The sequence below is a fragment of the Camelina sativa genome, chromosome 6, assembly GCF_030686135.1.
Source record: "Camelina sativa cultivar CO46 ecotype springtype chromosome 6, ASM3068613v1".
NCBI lineage: Eukaryota > Viridiplantae > Streptophyta > Magnoliopsida > Brassicales > Brassicaceae > Camelina > Camelina sativa.
Window position 1 is genome coordinate 13,730,818 of NC_141885.1, and position 19,784 is coordinate 13,750,601.

At 38.5% G+C, this 19,784-nt stretch overlaps 2 protein-coding genes and 3 pseudogenes across 3 annotated transcripts; 2 read left to right on the plus strand and 3 right to left on the minus strand.

Moving 5' to 3' along the window:
- The first annotated feature begins 789 nt into the window (after positions 1–789).
- LOC104698878 (putative F-box protein At1g58090 pseudogene) lies at positions 790–2,203 on the plus strand (annotated as a pseudogene).
- Positions 2,204–3,769: 1,566 nt separating this feature from the next.
- On the minus strand, positions 3,770–8,800 carry LOC147942549 (putative L-type lectin-domain containing receptor kinase I.6; annotated as a pseudogene). The gene is made up of 2 exons (XR_015558990.1): positions 8,267–8,800; positions 3,770–5,765 (listed from the first exon to the last, which is right to left on the minus strand). The product of XR_015558990.1 is annotated as a putative L-type lectin-domain containing receptor kinase I.6 (transcript).
- Positions 8,801–9,018: 218 nt separating this feature from the next.
- On the minus strand, positions 9,019–11,648 carry LOC104790797 (E3 ubiquitin-protein ligase RSL1-like). The gene is made up of 3 exons (XM_010516581.3): positions 10,805–11,648; positions 9,658–10,433; positions 9,019–9,449 (listed from the first exon to the last, which is right to left on the minus strand). The coding sequence occupies exons 1-3, from the start codon at positions 11,534–11,536 to the stop codon at positions 9,323–9,325; spliced, it is 1,635 nt and encodes a 544-aa protein (XP_010514883.1). The 5' UTR covers positions 11,537–11,648; the 3' UTR covers positions 9,019–9,322.
- Positions 11,649–12,235: 587 nt separating this feature from the next.
- Positions 12,236–13,603, minus strand: LOC104698879 (E3 ubiquitin-protein ligase RSL1 pseudogene; annotated as a pseudogene).
- A 1,775-nt stretch (positions 13,604–15,378) lies between these two features.
- On the plus strand, positions 15,379–16,389 carry LOC147942550 (uncharacterized). Its single transcript, XM_087456110.1, has 3 exons — positions 15,379–15,632; positions 15,759–15,952; positions 16,076–16,389. Exons 1-3 carry the CDS (start codon positions 15,379–15,381, stop codon positions 16,387–16,389), a joined length of 762 nt encoding a protein of 253 aa, XP_087312236.1.
- Positions 16,390–19,784: the final 3,395 nt, after the last annotated feature.

Genomic DNA, 19,784 nt, shown 5'->3' on the forward strand with positions numbered 1-19,784 from the left:
CGGGCAGCCCACTTTTTGAAATTGCTGACTTTCTTGCCAGGAAGAAAGTTATGTTTCGGTTTCATGTTCACTTTGGCCGCTATAGTAAGGGCAGCGACGAAGTTACAAATGCTACCTGGAGCGAATTGGCAGATCGGTATCATGCGTCTTTGGGCGTACAGCGATATTAAAGCCGGAATCGGAAACCAAAGGCGTCATTCAGTGAAATAGTCTTCATAAAGATAGATGTACCCTTCTAGAGGGTTCCAGGAACGCTGGTCATCACGTGGGATTATAATTGTAACGCCGCTGTTACCCAAACCGCAGGAGTTCAACATACCGTTGACTCAAAGTTTTTTCGCCTCCAATTCGCTCTTCGTGATCTAGTGCGAATCAATATCTTTGACCGAGATTCCCAAGGGAATGAACCGATCTTCTTCCAGGCGTAGATGGATGTTGGGTGACTCGGTGTTTTCATCCTCGAGACGATCTGACCCCAGGTTTAGGGGTTGAGTTCGAGAGGAGGAAGCCCCAGCCGAACATCGGGATAAAAGCGGCTGAGCTTCAAAGCCGGATTTGACAGATCCTCCGATCTGCGTAACACGTTTTGGATTGGCAGCCTTACGTTTGGAATTGCGCCGAATTAGTTGATCACCTTCGATTTCAGGCGAGGAGATAGGTTCCGAAATGCTCGTCATGATGGATGATCGGAGAGTGCGGAGGAAGCCGAAAGTTGCAATTAAAAAAATATATATAAATAAGCAAAGAGATGAGAGAGTAGAGCGGAATATCTTGAGTTGTTGACGAAAAATGAGAAATGACGAGGGGAGCTCTATATTTATAGAATCGAATGAGTGGCAACCCTGCGAAAATCATCATAACCTATACGACCTTTCAGCTTCCGACCTAGCAGATGCGACGTATGCGACACGTGGAGGAGGATCAAGCAAAAGGTAAATAAATAATAAATCTATTTTTGTTTATGGTTTAGATCGGATATCTTCTTTCCTAAAGTTCTGAAATTCGAATTCACTTCCGAATATTCTGAACTGGGGGGGGGGGGACTAATTGTTGGTGCGGGATTTAGCAGTCGTAACATACCGATCTAAACAGGAAAAATAAATCGATTATTTAACCGGGAATCCGGTTAAAGTTCCTAACTAATGATCTACCTAAGGCTTGTTCGGACAAGGAGGCCCAGCCCTAGAAATGGAAAGCCGACTTCCCAATTCGCCTGATGACCGACTTGAAGAAGAAGCAGCAATTTTCCATATCTTGGTTCGGGCTGTAAGGAAATTTGATATATTCTTTAATCTAACGAAACTGTATAAAAGGAGAAAAATTTCTCTATTGTAAGGCATTCAGCAATTAATACAAAAACTCTAGTTCTTCATATCTCTTGAGAAACCCTAACTTCTTCCCCAAGAGATTTTAATTCCCTTTTGTTCTTTTGCGTTGATCCGATTCTTTGAGAGATTTCTTAGGTGAATTTGTTTCCCTATCAAACAAATTCATTGTGTGAAACCTTGTTTCTACAGCGAAGAAATAGTAGATGAATGTAATTGCAGGGTTTGTACTGGACAGCTTATAAAGGTCATCAGTATTTCATCCGAATGCTCGATTTTTCGAAAGAGGTAGTAAAGACCTTTTGTACTTTACCGTTTAAGGGGACACATAGTAATTCCCATACTCGTGGCCTGACGATTTACAAGGGAGATCGGCTTTTAGTGTTACAACAATGCGCAGGAGGAAGAGGGGTTAACATTTGGGTGACAGAGAAGAAAATTGGCGATGGAGAGGACGTGGTGTGGATTAAGTTCATGACTATCTCAATACCTAACTTCCCCATGGTTTGCAACAACACTTCTTCAAGTTTCTTCGTCGATCATAATGTCTATGGAAAGACCTTCGTTGTGTGTTTTCTTGCCAAGAAACCTAAACAAGCTTGGGTCTATATTGTGAGGGGAGATCTGTGCAAAAAGATTAAGATAGATGAAATGGCATCTAAGCAGTTTAAATCCTTTGTCTATCTTCCTAGTTTGATCACCATGAATTTCTCTGAAGGTACTGAACCAAGAAGAAATGTTTTACAAGTTTGATTCACATTGTTGCTTTCTTGTTTTATATATATGCAGTTTAAATCCTGTGTCTATATATTTTCCTAGTTTGATCACCATTACATTGTTGCTTTCTTACTTTCTTGTTTTATATTATATGATTTACCTTCACCTTTTCTTACAAAGCAATCCATTAGACATTGCTTCTGATGAAAACAGAGAGCTTCGTCTAGCTGCAGAGATAATGGAAGTAATTATGAGTACAACAGTTACAGAGTGTACTAGCATCTGCATCTATATCTTTATTGGCATTATACAAACTGAACAGTAACAGCTAGATAATATTATATAAATCATATCATAACTTCACGTGGTTAATGTTCAAAATCAGATAGTAGTTTAACAGAACAAATGAAAGTGCTAGAAGAGTACTATTGTACTAACAAAGAGAAAATTTACTTTATATAAATCATTCCTGACATGTGTCTTGGATTTAGTACCCATAATCTTTCACCAGATTTTCCTCATACTGCAGCAGCTACTTATATAATTTCTTATGGTGCTTAATTGCTTATAGTAAGAAAACAAATACTTCAAAATATACAAGAGAGTTTAATCCTACTCTGATCAAACTTCGCTGGCTGCAAAAAACAGGATGTGAACTTATTTTAATGGTAATCACAGCCTACCAGCATCATATGCTGATATGCCTTTACTTTTCATTTGGCATTTACTCTTAACAGTTTTGTAAATTTATCTATTCTAATCCCTACACCAGAGAGAAACAAATGAAACTGCTACACGATGTACCCACATAGAAAAATTCATTAAATGAAGCGCATCTTTTACATGATATTTTATTATAGTAGGGGAAAGAAGTACTCAAAAAGTCGAAAGTAAAAGAAATCAAAACTTAGGGAAAGCCAAGCAGAGAATTGCAGTCTTAACGTTTAAGTTTTCTCCTATACTATCTTTAACCTTCTTAGGTAAATAGAATAGTCAACTCCATAGAACTCCCAGATTGTTCTCTTGGACAACCTAACATCATAATATTTTATATGATTGCTACATGTATTAACACCTTTCTTGGTGTATCTAGGAGAAACAACATCCATGCAAAATGGACTCCAAACAATGTGATAAGGATGATACAAATAAAATAACAGACCACATTTCTCACACAAGTTTATTTAAATGTCACGGATATAAGAAGATAAATGCGGTCTTTATAACGGTTTCAAGAAGAAGCTTCTAAACTTTACCTGTCATGGGATGAATCCACCATCTCTAATTATTTTATCAGTCAAGTCACGAACTTGATGAAGCTCTTTTGTGATCCCACTCGGCTCCACAGATGAATGGTCTCATTTTCACTATCCAAGAATTTAATGTGATTAGTTAGACAATCTAGCAAAAACCGAAAATGAACAACCACGAAATTCATAGTAATGACAATAGCAACAATACCTGAACTCCACGACGTGTACATGGAACCAAAGCTTGAACAGGATGGGATATCTTACTCACTTGAAACAGGATTCAAAGAAGTTGGAGATTACTCAATTACATATCACAAACAAAACCCTCCCAGACTGCGGTATTCAAGCCGATAACCAAAACATTGGTTTCTGCTAATCTGGGGCTTGTCATACAAAAGATTTTTTTTGGGTACAGAGAAGTAACAGAATGAGATCAAATTTAGCAGACAGAGTGAAGAACAACTTCTAAACATCTGTACAAAAGCCTCTTATTTACTGGAAAATGCAATAAGTTAATGTAAAAAAGAGAAATGGAGATATGAAACATCAAAATTTACAAAGCTTAACAGCACTTCTACAAAAGACTCCAAACACTACTTTTCAATGGTGGATGTCTTTGTCAAATATCAAAAATAGACTTCACAGGTGGAGCACAATGGTATGCCTGCCAAACTAAAGTACCTTCACACAAGCCTAGCATGGAGCTTTTCCATTCAAAAAAAAAATATCTACCGTCCAAGTTTACCGTCCATGGCCATGGACAATTGAGTGAGTAACAAATGTAGAGTCGTTGGCCGAGGAAGAAGAGTAAAAGGTCTTGGTAGTGGGGGAGACAGGGAAGGGGTTTGATCCGATAATCAATGGGGTAAAGGACCCGATACCAGGAGACTTCGGAGAGATATCAGGCAGCTTTAGGCTTCCGTTTAAGTATTGCACAACCTCTTCCATAGAAGGTCTTAGTTCTGGCACACCATTTGTGCAAAGCAACCCAAGTTTCAGTACCATTTCAACTTCCTCAGCTGAGATTTCACCTCTCAATCTTGGATCTCTAGCTCCGAGCAAAGACGCCATTTTCCAACATTCACATACCCACTTAACTATATACCATCTTTCAGCTGGCAACCCAGGTTCCACAGGTCTCCTCCCACATGTTACTTCAAGTAAAAAAGCACCAAATCCATACACATCAGTTGTAGTAAGCTCTGGTGCCATGTAGCCAATGGTTCCTACAGCAGCAGTTGTAGCAGGGTCTCTCCCATGATCATGAAACCTTGCCATACCAAAATCCCCTAACCTTCCATTAAATTCAGCATCTAACATAATGTTAGAAGCCTTGATATCCCGGTGGAGAACAACTTGGGGAGCTCCTGTGTGCATGTAATTAAGAGCTGAAGCTATATCCTTGATGATTACAAGTCTTTGATGCCATGAAAAGGGTGGTTTTTCGTCATTGAATAAGTATTGGTCAAGACTACCATTGGGCATGTATTCAGATACCAGAAGTAACTCACCTTTTCTTCTACAATACCCAATAAGTGGAACCATGTTCTTGTGCTTCAAGTTACCCATACTCACGATTTCAGCCACAAACTGCTTCATCCCTTCCTCTGCATCGTGGGACACTCTTTTCACTGCTATTTTTTCTTTGGAAGGCAGAGTTCCTCTGTACCCTTCTCCAAAACCTCCTTTTCCAAGAATTCCATCCTTGTTAAAACCTTTCGTTGCATTGTACAGAGCTTTATAAGAAAAACGGTGTGGACCATATTCTTTTTCCCATTCTTCTCTTACTTCTGCATATTTCCTTCTCCTGTAATTATAAGCTGCTCCAAGAGCCAAAAGCACTATAATAGCTAGTAAAACGACCAGGGTAATAAGCAGCGCTGATGGTCTCTTATTTTTAGCTCTATGACGAGGAACTCGAGGAAGTTTACTTTCATCCAAGGCCTGTAATGACACCGTGTTTCTGCTAAAACTCCATCCGAGTATGTATTGGTAGCTGATCAATGTCCCTGTATGTATTGGCTCCAGAGAACCCAAGAAAGAACTTTCTATCTGGAAATGTTTCTGAAAGGTTGATGGATCTTGACAAAAGAGGCCGGCTTGGCTTCTGAATTTTAAGAGGAGCCAGAGAAACATTAAGTACACTTCCTCCGTAGTCCACCCAAACTTGAATAGGATCAACACTGAGAAGTTGTATGCTTTTGTTCTCCCCATCTATCTCGGAAAAGTAAGCAGCCGGAGTAGAAGCAATAGACATAAGGCTATTGACATCAATTCCAACGTGATTGGCATCAATGTCATCAAACTCAGCGCTGAGGGCAGTGTCTAGCTCAACAGCAACTAGGTGCGAAGAAGAGGAACCTTGAGTTGAGATGTTAAAAAGCCCCAAGAACTGTGTTGCGTCTGCCTGAGTGAGATCCATGGAGGCAGATAAAACAAAGACGATACCGTGACCACCAATAAAACCTGGCTTAGGCACCAGTGCACACACAAAATGAGTTGAGAAAGAGAAAGATTCGGGTGAAGTGAACACAAAAGTGGATAATAATGTATCCAGCTGCAAAACAAAGTCAGGTCAAAACCTCTCAGTATATAATATAAAGTCCCAATCTTTTTGCCAAGTCCACAATAATTTCTTAACATTTCTACCCATTGAATTTGTCTCTAAGGAGAATTACAGAGTTGACTTAAGAAATTTCTTAGCCTTTAAAAGATTAAACTTAAAGCAGGCTTTAATATTAAAGAAACTGAGACTTATCAATCATTTCATGGTTTAAGAATATTCTCCACTACTTCCCTATCATCAAGTCAGAAATCTCTAGCTACAAAAATGTTTACTGACCTTTTCTTAACTCCTAGTTATATAAATAAATTTCTGTCAACTAGAGAAACAATTTCAAAGTCCAAGAAAACAAAACAATTAACAAATTCAAAATGCACCCAAATTGATAAAATATTCATACCAAGTTGAATCCAAAGGCAAGTCCATCACCAATTCATCATGTTCACGCCAACACTTCGCTTAGATATTAGTGAAAACCCCCATTCAAAAGCTTCCCGGAGTGTAAACTTGGCTTGACGTACTCTGAATATGGAAGCTGCGACATCATCTCTGTCGAGAGATTCTGCGACAGAGGAGGACAATGCTCTCGTCAAGGAATCAATTGACTTTCGGTGCTGAACTAAAAACGACGCTGTCTAGGCTCAAGTGTAAATTATTCATTTTATGGGGGACCACTATGCAAAATAACCCAACTTTCAGGGGTAAATTGTAATAACTTAACTAAATAGGACTGATTGACGAAAGTCTCACTTTGGTCTTCTATATATAAAAAATCACGACGTTTTCTAGCCAGGAATTACCTAAGCGAAGCTCACTTCGCCCACAAATAAGTTTTTTGTTTCAAATTTTTGTCCCTCAATCCAATTTGAGAGAGTCCATATGACTTGTTTCATACGTAAGAGTATTAAAGTTGTCCACCGAAAATTTCAATGTTATCTACCGAAAAACTTAATATTGTTCACCAAAAGTTTCATTGTCATGCATTTCTATATTGGTGGACAAGATTTATTTTCTGCTAGAATTGGTTATATATATATAGTGTAAACTTGTCCACTACTAAAAAATTGGTCCATAAATTTTAAAGGGTGAAACATGTCTATGAATAAATAATGGATAATTGTCTATCAAAATATTACACTTCGTCTACCGCGCGTTATATACATGAATAAGATAATGGACAATTTCAACACTCCAAAATTTAAGAAAATAATAAATAACTTTACAGTAATCATTCACAACAATTTATTTACTTGGGATAACTCATATAACTTGTTTAATTTGTAAGAGTATGAAAGTTATCCATCTAAAATTTCAATGTTATCTATCAAAAACTTCAACATTGTGCATTTTTATATTTGTGGACTAAATTTCTTTGTTTGCTACAATTGTTTATATATAATATAAACTTGTCCACCATTATATTTAAATCTCTAGAAAAAATTAATGTAGTTATAATTTAAAAAAAAACAAAAATAAAGAAGGAGAGAAAGAAAAGAAAGTGAAAAAACAAAAAGAATTTTGTCAAAAGTTGTTCTTTATTAAATAAAAAACAAAAAAAAAAAAAAACATTTTTCTATGGTTCTGCAAAGGAAACAAATGGGAAGGTTATACTGGTCATTTTAAATAGAGGTGTAAAAGTATTTGAAAGGGGTTTTGCAATGTGGTACATCCCGAAAGAATGAGTTCTGAATGTGGTAGAACTCGTGAAATTCTCTATTTTTTTGTCCCAATGATAAAAACATAAAACTTTACTGAATGATTGTAAGATTGTAATCTCTCTATTTGTATAGTATTCTCTCCAATTCTCCATTTAGATGCTTCCATGCGTAGCTGCAAAGTTCTAAACTATGTAGAGAGTAAAAAAGGTGAATTCAGTTCAAAGATGAAAATTGTGCAATCAACATCAAAATGGTTTATATAACTCGGGAGGTCTTGATTCATTTTGAAAGATTTGCACATGAAGCCAGTTGGGCATAAAGTGATAAAGATTTCCTTTTAACAAAAATAAATAAATGACATCTTCCGTTACAGCTTCGAATACGTAAACATATCGATGGAACTCAAAACAGATTGTTGATAGATTGAGAAAGAACTCGATAAAATGTTAATTTCCGCGTTGTTCTTGGGGACTTGATTCAGTTTCGATTCTTCCTCTCCTTTCTTCTTCTTTCTCTTCTCGTCTCCATCGGAGTTCCTCTGTTCACTTTTCTGAAACCTGCTTTCGTTGCCATATATAGAGATTTATAGGTAAAACGGCGTGGACCACCATCTTCTTTTTCCCATTCTTCTCTTACATTTGCGTATTTGCTTCTCACGTACGCATAATAAACTGCTCCAAGAGCCAAATACGTTATCATTGTTGGTACAACGACTACCTGTACAAGCAAGGCCGTACCACGACCGCAAACAAATCCTGCCTTAGACACTAGTGCACACACAAATTTTGTTGAGAAAGAGAGTGATCGAGTTGAACTGAACTCATAAGGGTTCTTGAAAAAGGTATGACCACCCGTTTTCATTCTGGATCCATCGGCCAACTGCAACAATCCTTTGGCAACTCCGTGTTCTGTTTCCCCATTACCATTATAGATAAACCCCGTGTCCTGTTGACTTGAGACGCAAATCAGATGAATACAGAAAATAATGATCAAGATCAGACGCAGTTCTCGAGACATTTCTGACGAGACAGAGAGTCTGACTATTCTGAAAGAAACTTTGTCTTTTGCACCCAAATAAAAAACAAATGGTCGATGAAATTTCTTGTATACTATCACCAGAAAACAATGAGATGGCCCATTCACAAATTCTAAGCCATCACATATTTTGAACATTAACAATAATTAAAGCTATAAAATAAAATACAACTGAGAATATTCCCTGGTTTAAGAATATTCTCCAGGGAATAACATCCCACTATCATCAAGAACAAGCCCCACCATGCCAAATTCAGAATCTATAGTTAAATATATTTGCTGCATTTTTCAGATGAATCATATAAAAGAAATGCTCGTGAAGGAATCAGTACGAGACTGTCGACAACATTATCACTGTAGGCGACGCCGTTTAGAACTGGTATAAAAGGAGTGGATCCAGTTCCAAACCGAAAATTTGATTCAAAACTTAACCAAATTTTAATCTGATCAAACCAAACCAACACATCTGAGAAACTACAAACTTTAATTAATACCTACAGGAGATATCAACTTCATCCGGAGATGACAAGATTTACTTTAACCTCAGATCTTGAACATTGAAGTTAAAACTGTCATTTCTTTTCCTAGCATTAGACAAAACGAAATAGAAGATCGAAACTAAAACACCGAAGGTCCTAAGCCTGGGATCAGCTCCAAAAACCACAAAAAAAGAAACCCAAGCTAACCATAACTGGTCTTTTGATTCCAGAACCACTCGTTACTCCTACTCTATTAAGCTACCTCCTTTATTTAACGCAACAGATAACCAAGTCACCTCCTAGGGGGGATCGCATTCCTTTCACGGATTATGTTGCGCTCATCCCAGATCGGGCACGAACATGTTGCTTTCTTCTTCTTCCATTCAGCTCCACATGTGTAACAGAACTCATATCCGCATCTGTAATCCGCAAGAAAATCACTGAATCAATAATAGTAACGAATGACCAAACATGGTCTCTCTTATTCTTTATCCATTATCTGGAATTTAAAATGCAGTCTAATTCTTTTATTTTATATATAAGCTACAACTTCTTAGAGTCAATACCAAATTATTTTCGAAAAAAAAATTGATTAGTCTAATAAAGTAATAAGTAAGAATGACATACCTGCAGGTTATATGGTAGCATCCCCAAGCAAGCTCAACCATATTGTTACACTTTATGCATTGTCTCCACCTCTTGCTCTGTGCCAGAGACTTCAGCATTCCATCCCCAGCATTCTGATAGCCCTTTGTTTTGCCGAATTCAGAGCAACTGAGGTCATAGTGCCACGGTACCTTGCACTGGGTACAGAAGAATTTCAGGCATTTCATACATTTCCTCGCTTTAGAATTCTCAGCACCAACGAAATACTGTTTGGTATATTCCAAGAGCTCAGATTTGACCATCAGCTCCGAACACTTGGGGTATGGACAATAGACTTTATCTGTAACACTAATCGAGCCTTCTTTCTTGCGTTGGATCATCACATCAACCAGCTTAGGATCCAAAAAATTTGCACAGCACTCGATCTTCACTTCTGATTTGCAACCTTCACTCGGACAACTAGCAGTTTGCCCTCCTAGTAGCTTCACTTCAACATGCTGTTTCATGCAGGAAAAGCAGAAACGGTGGAAACAACCATCTACTGAGAACATCTTGTCAACAGTGATACCTTCGTAACAAATCACACAAGTTTCCTTGAAGAAGGTCTTGCCAGTACTAGCTTCTTCAGGCCATTTGATTTGAGACACAATAGCATCTCTCGCGAGCTTGAAGACAAACTTAACATCGTTTCTTGCCAAAAGTGATGGTTGACAGTATGAGAATTTCTGTTGGAGAAGAGCCACTTGGTTTACAAGTGTGGCAACAACGCTGTGCCTCGGTTCCACCTTACGTGTCACCTATATTACAACAGAGCCAAAACATGATCATCCATATCAAAGCCTAATAATTTCAATCCTGCATCTTTGAAGCTCAGATAATTTTGTACCCAAATGTTCAGGTACAAGAATGCAGAGCTATAGTTGTTGTTATGTATTGTAAACAAGCTATAAGGAATTCATAACAAACAAACAAACAACAACAAAAACAGGCCTTAAGTATCACAAACAAACAACAAAGAGGGAACAACACTGTAGAACACAAACTTAGCAACTAAAAGGAGTAAATAAAACTTTGAATTTCAAGAAACACTATGCTCACAAGTCACAATCAAACATAAAAATTCAATCTTTAGTAAAAAAGTTCAAGTCTTTGAGTAGAGATGACTCACGTATTGGAAGACCTTGAAATTGTCAATGAAAAACGTAACCCTTCCCAATTCAAAGGTCAAAGCTTCTTCCAACCCATGAACAAGCGCCTCCAATTCCGCAATTTCAGGACTTTTAGACTCGTCAGCTCCCAAAACCTTCTTCACCTCCCAAATCAAGTTACCAGTCGAGTCACAAAGCGCCACACCAACACCACCAACCGTAACCCTCGTATCTCCAATCATCTCTTCACTCACCAAACCTTTACAATAAACCTTAAAGATCTCACCCCTAATCGCAGAAGAGGAAGACGAAGAAGAAGCCCCAGCACCGAGAGCGTACGGCTTCGCGTAATTATCGCCATGTTTACTCCAATCTCCTTCAGGGATACTCATAAGCTCTTCAGCAAACCTCTGATCATGAATCCGACGGTCGAGATCAACCTTGAGCCTCTTCATCTCATGTTCACCAAACTCACGGTCCCTCCTCTCCTGCTCGGCTCTTTCAATGTCCTGTAGGATGAGCGCAGTGAAGTCGAATTCTTCATCTTCGCCTCCAGTGAAATCGACTTCTTCGTAGGAAGATTCCGGTACGGAGGAAGTGTGGGCTGCTCTAGAAACGGCTAGGGCTTCTTGCATTTGGAGATTAAAAGCCAAATCTTGGTCGCGATCTAGGGTTTTAGCCGCCATGATTTCTTCTCTCTGTTCCTCGAGTATCAACGAGACTTCGTCTTCTTCTTTAATCCTCGCCGCCATTAGGGTTCTCAGTAGAGACTAGAAGAGACTAGAGAAGAGAAGAAGCAGGTGCGGTTACCTTGGTTAAGAAGGTAATACGAAGCGTTCTGTGAAAGACTTTGACCTGTGTGACTTTCTTCTTCTTTCTTTTATTACTTTTTGTTTTTGTTTTCTTTTTTTTTTCTTTTTCTATTATTAAAGATTATAAAATTGGATTTTTTTTGGGTAAAGATTCTTGATTTTGTAAATCAAATATTAGGCAATATGTTAGTTTTGCTAAATTTTTCTAAATTTACTATTTTGAACATTTAAAATTGTCCATATTTAAGATCTTTGATGTGCTAAAATACATATATTTTATAACAAATATTAAATTCTAAAAATAAATGGAACCGACTAAACCCAAACATAACTGTTCAAGTGGAGGTTTAATCTTATTTTTATTATCTAAAAATAGTATATCTATATATATTGACAAAATCCATATAAGCAAAAATGACAAATTCATCATTTTTTATATATTATTTTCATTTATGGGTTTTATGTTTTTGTTGAATTTAGTACAAAAAACGGAATATTGATAATAATAATAATGAAAAATGAGCTACCAAAATTAAAAATCCAAAAAAAATTTCTACCAAAAAAAGATCCAAAAAAATTAACAAAGAAAAAAATCAAGGGAAAAGTAGACATTTCAAAACACCTAAATAATCATATGTGTTAGTGATAAACAGAAGGGTAAATTGCAAAAACAATTACTAAGAAAGCGTAGCAAAAACAGCCAATCAATATCAAATCAAATTGGCGATGATGAGAGCAACCTCCAAGTTTCCATTGAGCCCCACATGTGAAGCAAAACGAATAGCCACACCTAAACACACATCAACCAAAGAACATTACATTAGTTGAAAAATATAATAGCTATATAATGTGATTATAGATGATGTTAGATAATGTACGTACCTGCAAGTTATGTCACGGCGTTTTTCCGATAGTTCGATCGTGTGTTGGCAACTTCTACATTGTCGCAACACTATTGTACTAGGCTTTGGGACCGATCTCTTGTATTCATCCCAAGACAAGTTACTATGCCATGGGACTTTGCAGTAGATGCAAAAGGCTTTACGGCATTTAAAGCAGCATCTCCTAACCCCCTCTTCTTCCGTGGATTCGAAGAGCTTAGTTCTCGACATCCAAGCCGAACAGCTTGTATTTGGGCAATGAAACCTGTCCCATTCAGGAACCGAGTCCTGTTTGATCCTTCGTTCCCACATCTTTTGTACTTTAGATGTCAAAAGATGAGCACAGCTTGTAAGATCTAGGTTCGATTTGCATCCATAACGAGGACATCTCGGTACACTTCTTCCGTCTTGTAGTCTCACTTCTATATGTTCTTTCATGCAATTCACGCAGAACTGATGACGGCATAGTCCAGAGGAAAGCATCAGCTCAGGTTTGATACCATCATAGTCGAAACAGTTACCGCAAGTCTTCTTATGAGACGGAGACGGAGGCATACGTATGTTTATTGAGTCCATTGCAAACTCGACTTGATTTTGATCAGTCACAAGAACAGCGATGCTAGATGGCAATTGTTGTCTGATGCGTTGCACATCATCCATGATCAAGGCGATGTTCTCTTGCTCTGGCGCGGATCTCTCCATGATCTAAAAAATTAAAAAAGGTAAACGTTAACTACGAGATTGAAGCAAAAAGAGACATGGTGAACCGTAACAGCCAAGAAAAGCTTACCAAGTCAAAAACCCTATAATCATCGCAGTAGATTGTGATATGATTGATCCCCAAACTCGCAGCTTCGGTTAGTCCTCGCTTCAATGCTATAAGCTCAACCTCCAAAACTGTGATGAAAGAGTCATCAAGTGATCTCTTCATCTGAAACAAGAGACTATCATCCTCTTCTCCCCAAATTGCAACCCCAAACCCCGTTGTTTCCTTCCACATCAAACCCTTGAAGTAAAGGCTGTAGGAGTCATCATCATTGAAGTCGTCCGGTGAGGGTTTTCCGGCGGGTTTTGGGGCATCTTCTCGAGCTATAGTGCCTTCTTTCTTCATGTATCTCTTGTGCATACTTTCAGATTTTTTTTTTTCGTTAGGAATTAGGGTTCTTTAGATTATATGACGAGTGGTTGACATAATAAAACCTAAACGCAAAAGGATAAAAGGAAATTATGTATAAGAATAAGAAAGGAAAAAGAAAAAACTAAAAAGATAAAAAAATTAAACTAATGAGATGGTTAATTTATTTCCATGCTGTATCCAAAATAAATATGGAGAATTGCTGTTAAATTCTCAGGTTTTCTCTTATTTTTCCAATTAATTAAATAAAAATAGTAAGATAATCTTAAAAATATATCATTTGTTGTAAACCATTTAGTGGACTCTATAGACCGGCCCATCTACAGTCCATGGTACACGGCCATACGGCCCATGTACGGTCCATGTTATGTGTCATGGCCTTTAGGCCCATTAGTCCATTAGCTTATTCTTATGTTGGTTTGGGATTTAGCCTTTGTACTCCCTATATATATATGTAACCTCCATTCGATTATGATTAATAAGAACAAGAGATTTCTCCTTAAACTCTCTAGTTTCACAACACGTTATCAGCACGATAGTCTCAAACCCTAAAACCCTAAAAGCAGCCGCCGCTTCTCAAACCCTAAAACCCTAAGAGCAGCCGCTGTTTCCCTCTTACCCTAAAACCCTAAACCGCTTTCTGTTCTTACTTCCATCCGAGACTAAACATCTTTCTGTTCGAAGATCTCTTTGTTCACGAGCATCCCTTAAGCTCGTGATCAAGTTCTATCGATAACCTGATCGAGGTTCCTGGTTCCGGTCCGGGGGTGAGTTCGAGTGCAAGCGGTACAAAGGAGCAGTTCGTGGGAAGCTGTTCGTGGTTCGTGAAAGCTGATCGTGGTAGCTGTTCGTGGTTTTGTTCGTGGTTCTGTTTGTGGTTCGTGATCAAAGGTACAACCGAGGTCTGTTAGCTCTCGGTTCATATCCAGTCAGATCCAAATCGGTGAAAGGTAAAAACAAAGCCGAACCCTCTTAGAACCATATAATCGAATATGAACCTTAACAGTTATTGAATCTTAAAACATCCAAGTAACACAAACAAACAAAACTTAAAAGTTATATCCATGTAAATCTTAAAATCGGATTGCATAGGGCTGTTAGATTGTTTGTAAATTGCACCAAACTTTGTCAAGCTTAAAATCGAAATTGATTGTTTGAATTGTTTGTTGCATAAGAGCCTAGAACTTGAATTTGTTAAAATCGAATATTGTTAAATTGTTCTAGGATTTAAAACTTGGATCATTCATGCATCATAATTAAAATCGGATCATTGTATAGGATGTTTAAAATCGGCATGCATGAATTCATCCTTAGGATTTCTTAAACTCGAAAATTTAGTCTTGTGTTCTAGGATTGTAATTCCGATTGAGATTTAAAAGTTTTGTTAAATTTCTATAGTCATTAATTTATGAAATCGGAAATTAAAACATTGGTTAGGATAAGTTCCTAATTAATTATAGTAATTATGTAAAACCCTTAAAACAAATTTACTAAATCCTAGAAAGAAAAGGAAATTTAAGAAAAAGGAAACCCTATCTAGAAATAAGGAAATTGTTGCATGCATACATATTTGCTTTTGTTGTCTTTGCATGCATGAATTTAAACCAAACGAAATCTATAATAGGCAAGGCATGTTTCGGTCTCAAATACCGCATGGCCTAAGGCATGTTTCGGTCTTAAATACCGCATGACCTGAATCAATATGTGTTGCATGGTTCGATCTCAAATATCGCATGCTAACTATCGGTTGTCTATCTTATATGCAGATGGCAAACCTAAAGAGCCTAGACTATCCCATCTTGCAAGCTTCTGGAAAGAACTACTTGGAATGGGTGAAAGACACCGAAATCCATCTAAGGTCAAACGGCCTAGCCGGTTGCATTGATGAGGAAGTTGAGAGCACTGACAAGAGAAAGAACAAGTGTCTCCAGCATATGCACCATCATATTGCGGAGAGTCTCAAAAGCCAGTACCTCTTCATAGACAATCCTCTCGCCCTTTGGACACAGCTTAAACGCCGGTACGGGCACCAAAATACGGTGCTCCTTCCAAAGGCCGAGTTTGATTGGAAGAACCTAAGGATCCAGGATTACAAATCCGTGGAGGAGTATAACTCTGAGCTTTTTAGGATTGTCTCACTCCTTAGGTTATGTGGAAAAGAGGTGACTGAAAGGGAGCTGATAGAAAAGACCTTGTCTACCTTCAGCCCTAACAATAGAGTTCTTCAGCAACAATATCGGCATCAAGGTTTTGCTGACTATGGGGCACTCATTGAATGTTTACTGCTTGCTGAGCAGAATGATGAGTTGTTGCTGATGAACAGTGCTATAAGACCTCCTGGTACAGCCCCATTACCGGAAGAAAATAAGGTTGATTTGGGAAAGAAAACTGCAGTAGAGTCTAAGGAGCCAAAAGAGCCTCATGAGACCAACTATGTCCACAGAGAAAGACACTACGGCCAAGGCCGTGGTGGCAGAGGACGTAGTGGTCGTGGTGGCCGTGGCGGCCAGGCCGACCGAGGAGGCCGCGAACGTGGTGGTAGGGGCCGTGGGTCCTTTAAACCACACACCAAGGCCAAATCGGTCTGCCACAGATGTGGTATGTCAAACCACTGGTCCAAGACTTGCAGAACTCCCAAACATCTCATTGATACATATCAAGAAGTTCTAAAGAAAAATCCGGAAGCCAACTATGCGTACATCGATGATGAAGGAGACTTCGATCATGAGAATGACGACTTGCTAGAGACTTCCGATTGCTTTCACAATGATGATTGAATTTCGTTTTATTTTGGTTTAATTTCAATGCTTTTATGCTTTATTTTCCTTTATTGTATTGGATAATTATTTTGATTTAAATGCAATGGTTTTTATTTTATAATTGTCTTATTAAAATACAAAATTATGTCCTATTTATAGAAATTGCCAAGGACATGAGTGAACTAGTGGTGGACAGTGGATCCAGCCACACTATACTAAGAGACAAAAGATATTTCATAAATCTTATAATGAAAAGTGCAAATGTTAGTACAATTGCGGGTATAGCTAACTTGATAGAAGGCTACGGCCAGGCTCACGTTTTGTTGCCTAACGGCACACACATTGAACTAAGTGATGCCTTATACTCACCCAGCTCTAAGAGAAACTTATTGAGCTTTAAAGATATAAGACTAAATGGTTATCATGTTGAAACCAAGGGTGAAGGAACTAAAGAATTCCTATACATTACAGAAAATGTAAATGGCCAAAAGAAGGTCCTAGAGACTATACCTGCACTAGCCACTGGTTTATACCATGCTAAGATAAACATGATAGAAGCTAACTTGGCAAAGCACAAAATGTTCACTGAACAATTCACTCTATGGCATGACCAGTTAGGCCACCCGAGTTCGAACATGATGCGTAAAGTGATTAAGAGTTCGAATGGGCACAATCTTAAAGAGAAAAAGGTTTTCCCTAAAAATCTCACTTGTGTAGCATGTGCACAAGGGAAACTTATCACAAGACCATCACCAGTAAAAGTCACAAAAGAGACTTTACATTTTCTGGAAAGGATACAAGGTGATATATGTGGACCAATACACCCACCATGTGGGTCGTTTAGATACTTTATGGTTATGATCGATGCATCAACCAGATGGTCTCATGTTTGCTTGTTATCCACAAGGAACCTAGCATTTGCTAGGCTGTTGGCTCAAATCATAAGATTAAGAGCACACTTTCCAGACTTTCTACTTAAGACTATACGTCTAGATAATGCTGGTGAATTTACATCCCAAGCGTTTAATGATTACTGTATGTCCATGGGGGTGAGTGTGGAACATCCTGTGGCACATGTCCATACACAAAACGGATTAGCTGAATCCTTCATTAAACGTATACAATTGATAGCTCGACCATTGTTAATGAGATCGAAGCTTCCTGTGTCGGCTTGGGGACACGCGGTCTTACATGCAGCAGAACTCATACGCATCAGGCCATCTAGTGAACACATATATTCACCATCCCAACTATTATCGGGTCAAGAGCCAGACTTATCCCATCTCAAAACATTTGGTTGTGCCGTTTATACACCCGTTGCTCCACCACAGAGAACTAAGATGGGACCTCAAAGGAGGATGGGAATATATGTTGGATATGAGTCTCCCACCATTATAAAGTATCTTGAGCCATTGACAGGAGATCTATTTAAGGCCAGATACGCGGACTGTCAATTCGTGAGTCCGAATTCCCTATGTTAGGTGGTGAGACCAGCAAGCTGGTCAAGGAATTAACATGGAATCAAACATCCTTAAATTGGCAAGATCCTCGAACTCTAGCATGTGATGCAGAGCTTCAAAAGATTATACATTTACAACAGCTAGCTAATCAATTGCCAGATTCTTTTGCTGACCCAAAGAGAGTAACAAAATCGTACATACCAGCTTGCAATGCACCAGTACGTATTGATGTTCAGAAGGAACACAATAAACAAGTTGCTACAGAGTCTAAACCACGTTTGAAACGAGGTAGACCGTTAGGTTCCAAAGATAAAAATCCTCGAAAGTCTAAAGGTGCAAAACAGACCGAGGTTTAGGGAATTACAGAAAAACCAGACATGGCCGCGGAAATAATTAATGTACTAGGTGAAGTTCAGGACGCTGAACCTCAAGAACCTGAAGGAATTGATAACAATGAGATATCAATCAATTACATAATGTCTGGAATACAATGGAGCCGGAAAAATGTCGACATTGATGAAATATTTATATACAAGGTAGCACTTGAGATAAATGAGGATCTAGAACCCACATCTATATTAGAGTGCACTCAAAGTAAAGATTGGCTTAAATGGAAAGAAGACATTGATGTGGAGTTAAACTCTTTGAAGAAGAGAAGTGTGTTTGGTCCGATCTTAAGGACAACACCTACCATTAAACCAGTTGGACACAAGTGGGTCTTTGTAAGGAAGAGAAATGAGAAAAATGAGATAGTGAGATATAAAGCACGGCTTTTAGCACAAGGATTCTCTCAAAGACCCGGCATAGATTATGAGGAGACATACTCCCCTGTGATGGATGCAACGACTTTTAGATTTCTAATAAGTCTGGCCATAAGAGAAAATTTGGATTTACGGTTAATGGATGTTGTAACCGCCTATTTATATGGTCCACTGGATAATGAGATTTATATGAGATTACCAGAGGGTATAGAACATAAAGATAAAAGTGGTTCTCGAGACCAGTACTGCATAAGGCTAGACAAATCGCTTTATGGACTGAAACAAAGTGGTCGAATGTGGTATAACCGACTAAGTGATTATTTAGCTAAGAAAGGCTATAAGAATGACCCAATCAGTCCATGTATATTCATAAAGAAGTTTGCAAACAAAGGATTTGTGATAATAGCAGTCTACGTAGATGATTTAAACATCCTCGGTACCTCTGGGGAAATCGCCCAAACTGTAGAATACCTCAAGAAAGAATTTGAGATGAAAGACCTAGGCAAGACAAAATTCTGTTTGGGATTGCAGCTTGAGTACAGAAACAATGGGATCCTTGTGCATCAAAAGGCATATACAGAAAATGTACTCAAGAGATTTAATATGGAGCAAGCTCACCCATTGACTAGCCCAATGGTTGTTAGAAGCTTAGACTTGGATAAAGATCCATTTGCTCCTAAGAAGGCCAATGAAGAAGGTCTTGGTCCTGAAGTGCCTTACCTCAGTGCTATAGGAGCGTTAATGTTCTTGGCTAGCCACACTAGGCCGGACATATGCTTTGCCGTGAACCTCCTAGCAAGATATAGTTCTTGTCCGACTATAAGGCACTGGAATGGTATTAAACACATCCTGCGGTACCTGCGAGGAACGGTAGATTTTGGTCTATATTATACTAACCATAACAAAGAAGGTTTAGTTGGTTTTGCTGATGAAGGTTATCTATCCGATCCACACAATGGTAAGTCACAAACAGGTTATGTATTTACACACGGTGGTATGGCGATCTCTTGGCGTTCAATGAAGCAGACTCTTGTGGCCACATCGTCAAATCACGCGGAGATTATAGCCATCCATGAAGCCAGCCGTGAGTGTGTTTGGTTGCGGTCCATGACCCAGCATATTCGGACAGATAGTGGCTTGGACGACAACAAGGAAGCAACTGTACTCTATGAAGACAATACGGCCTGCATCG

What these genes read in the sequence shown, in the direction of transcription:
- LOC104790797 (XM_010516581.3), bottom strand. Translation starts at nt 11,536, where the DNA reads ATGGCGGCGAGGATTAAAGAAGAAGACGAAGTCTCGTTGATACTCGAG. An exon ending in ATTTCAAGGTCTTCCAATAC is followed by an intron (nt 10,434 to 10,804) that starts GTGAGTCATCTC and finishes GTTGTAATATAG; the next exon opens with GTGACACGTAAGGTGGAACC. An exon ending in TGCTACCATATAACCTGCAG is followed by an intron (nt 9,450 to 9,657) that starts GTATGTCATTCT and finishes TGCGGATTACAG; the next exon opens with ATGCGGATATGAGTTCTGTT.
- LOC147942550 (XM_087456110.1), top strand. Translation starts at nt 15,379, where the DNA reads ATGGCAAACCTAAAGAGCCTAGACTATCCCATCTTGCAAGCTTCTGGA. An exon ending in TGGACACAGCTTAAACGCCG is followed by an intron (nt 15,633 to 15,758) that starts GTACGGGCACCA and finishes CTCACTCCTTAG; the next exon opens with GTTATGTGGAAAAGAGGTGA. An exon ending in CAGTGCTATAAGACCTCCTG is followed by an intron (nt 15,953 to 16,075) that starts GTACAGCCCCAT and finishes ACTACGGCCAAG; the next exon opens with GCCGTGGTGGCAGAGGACGT.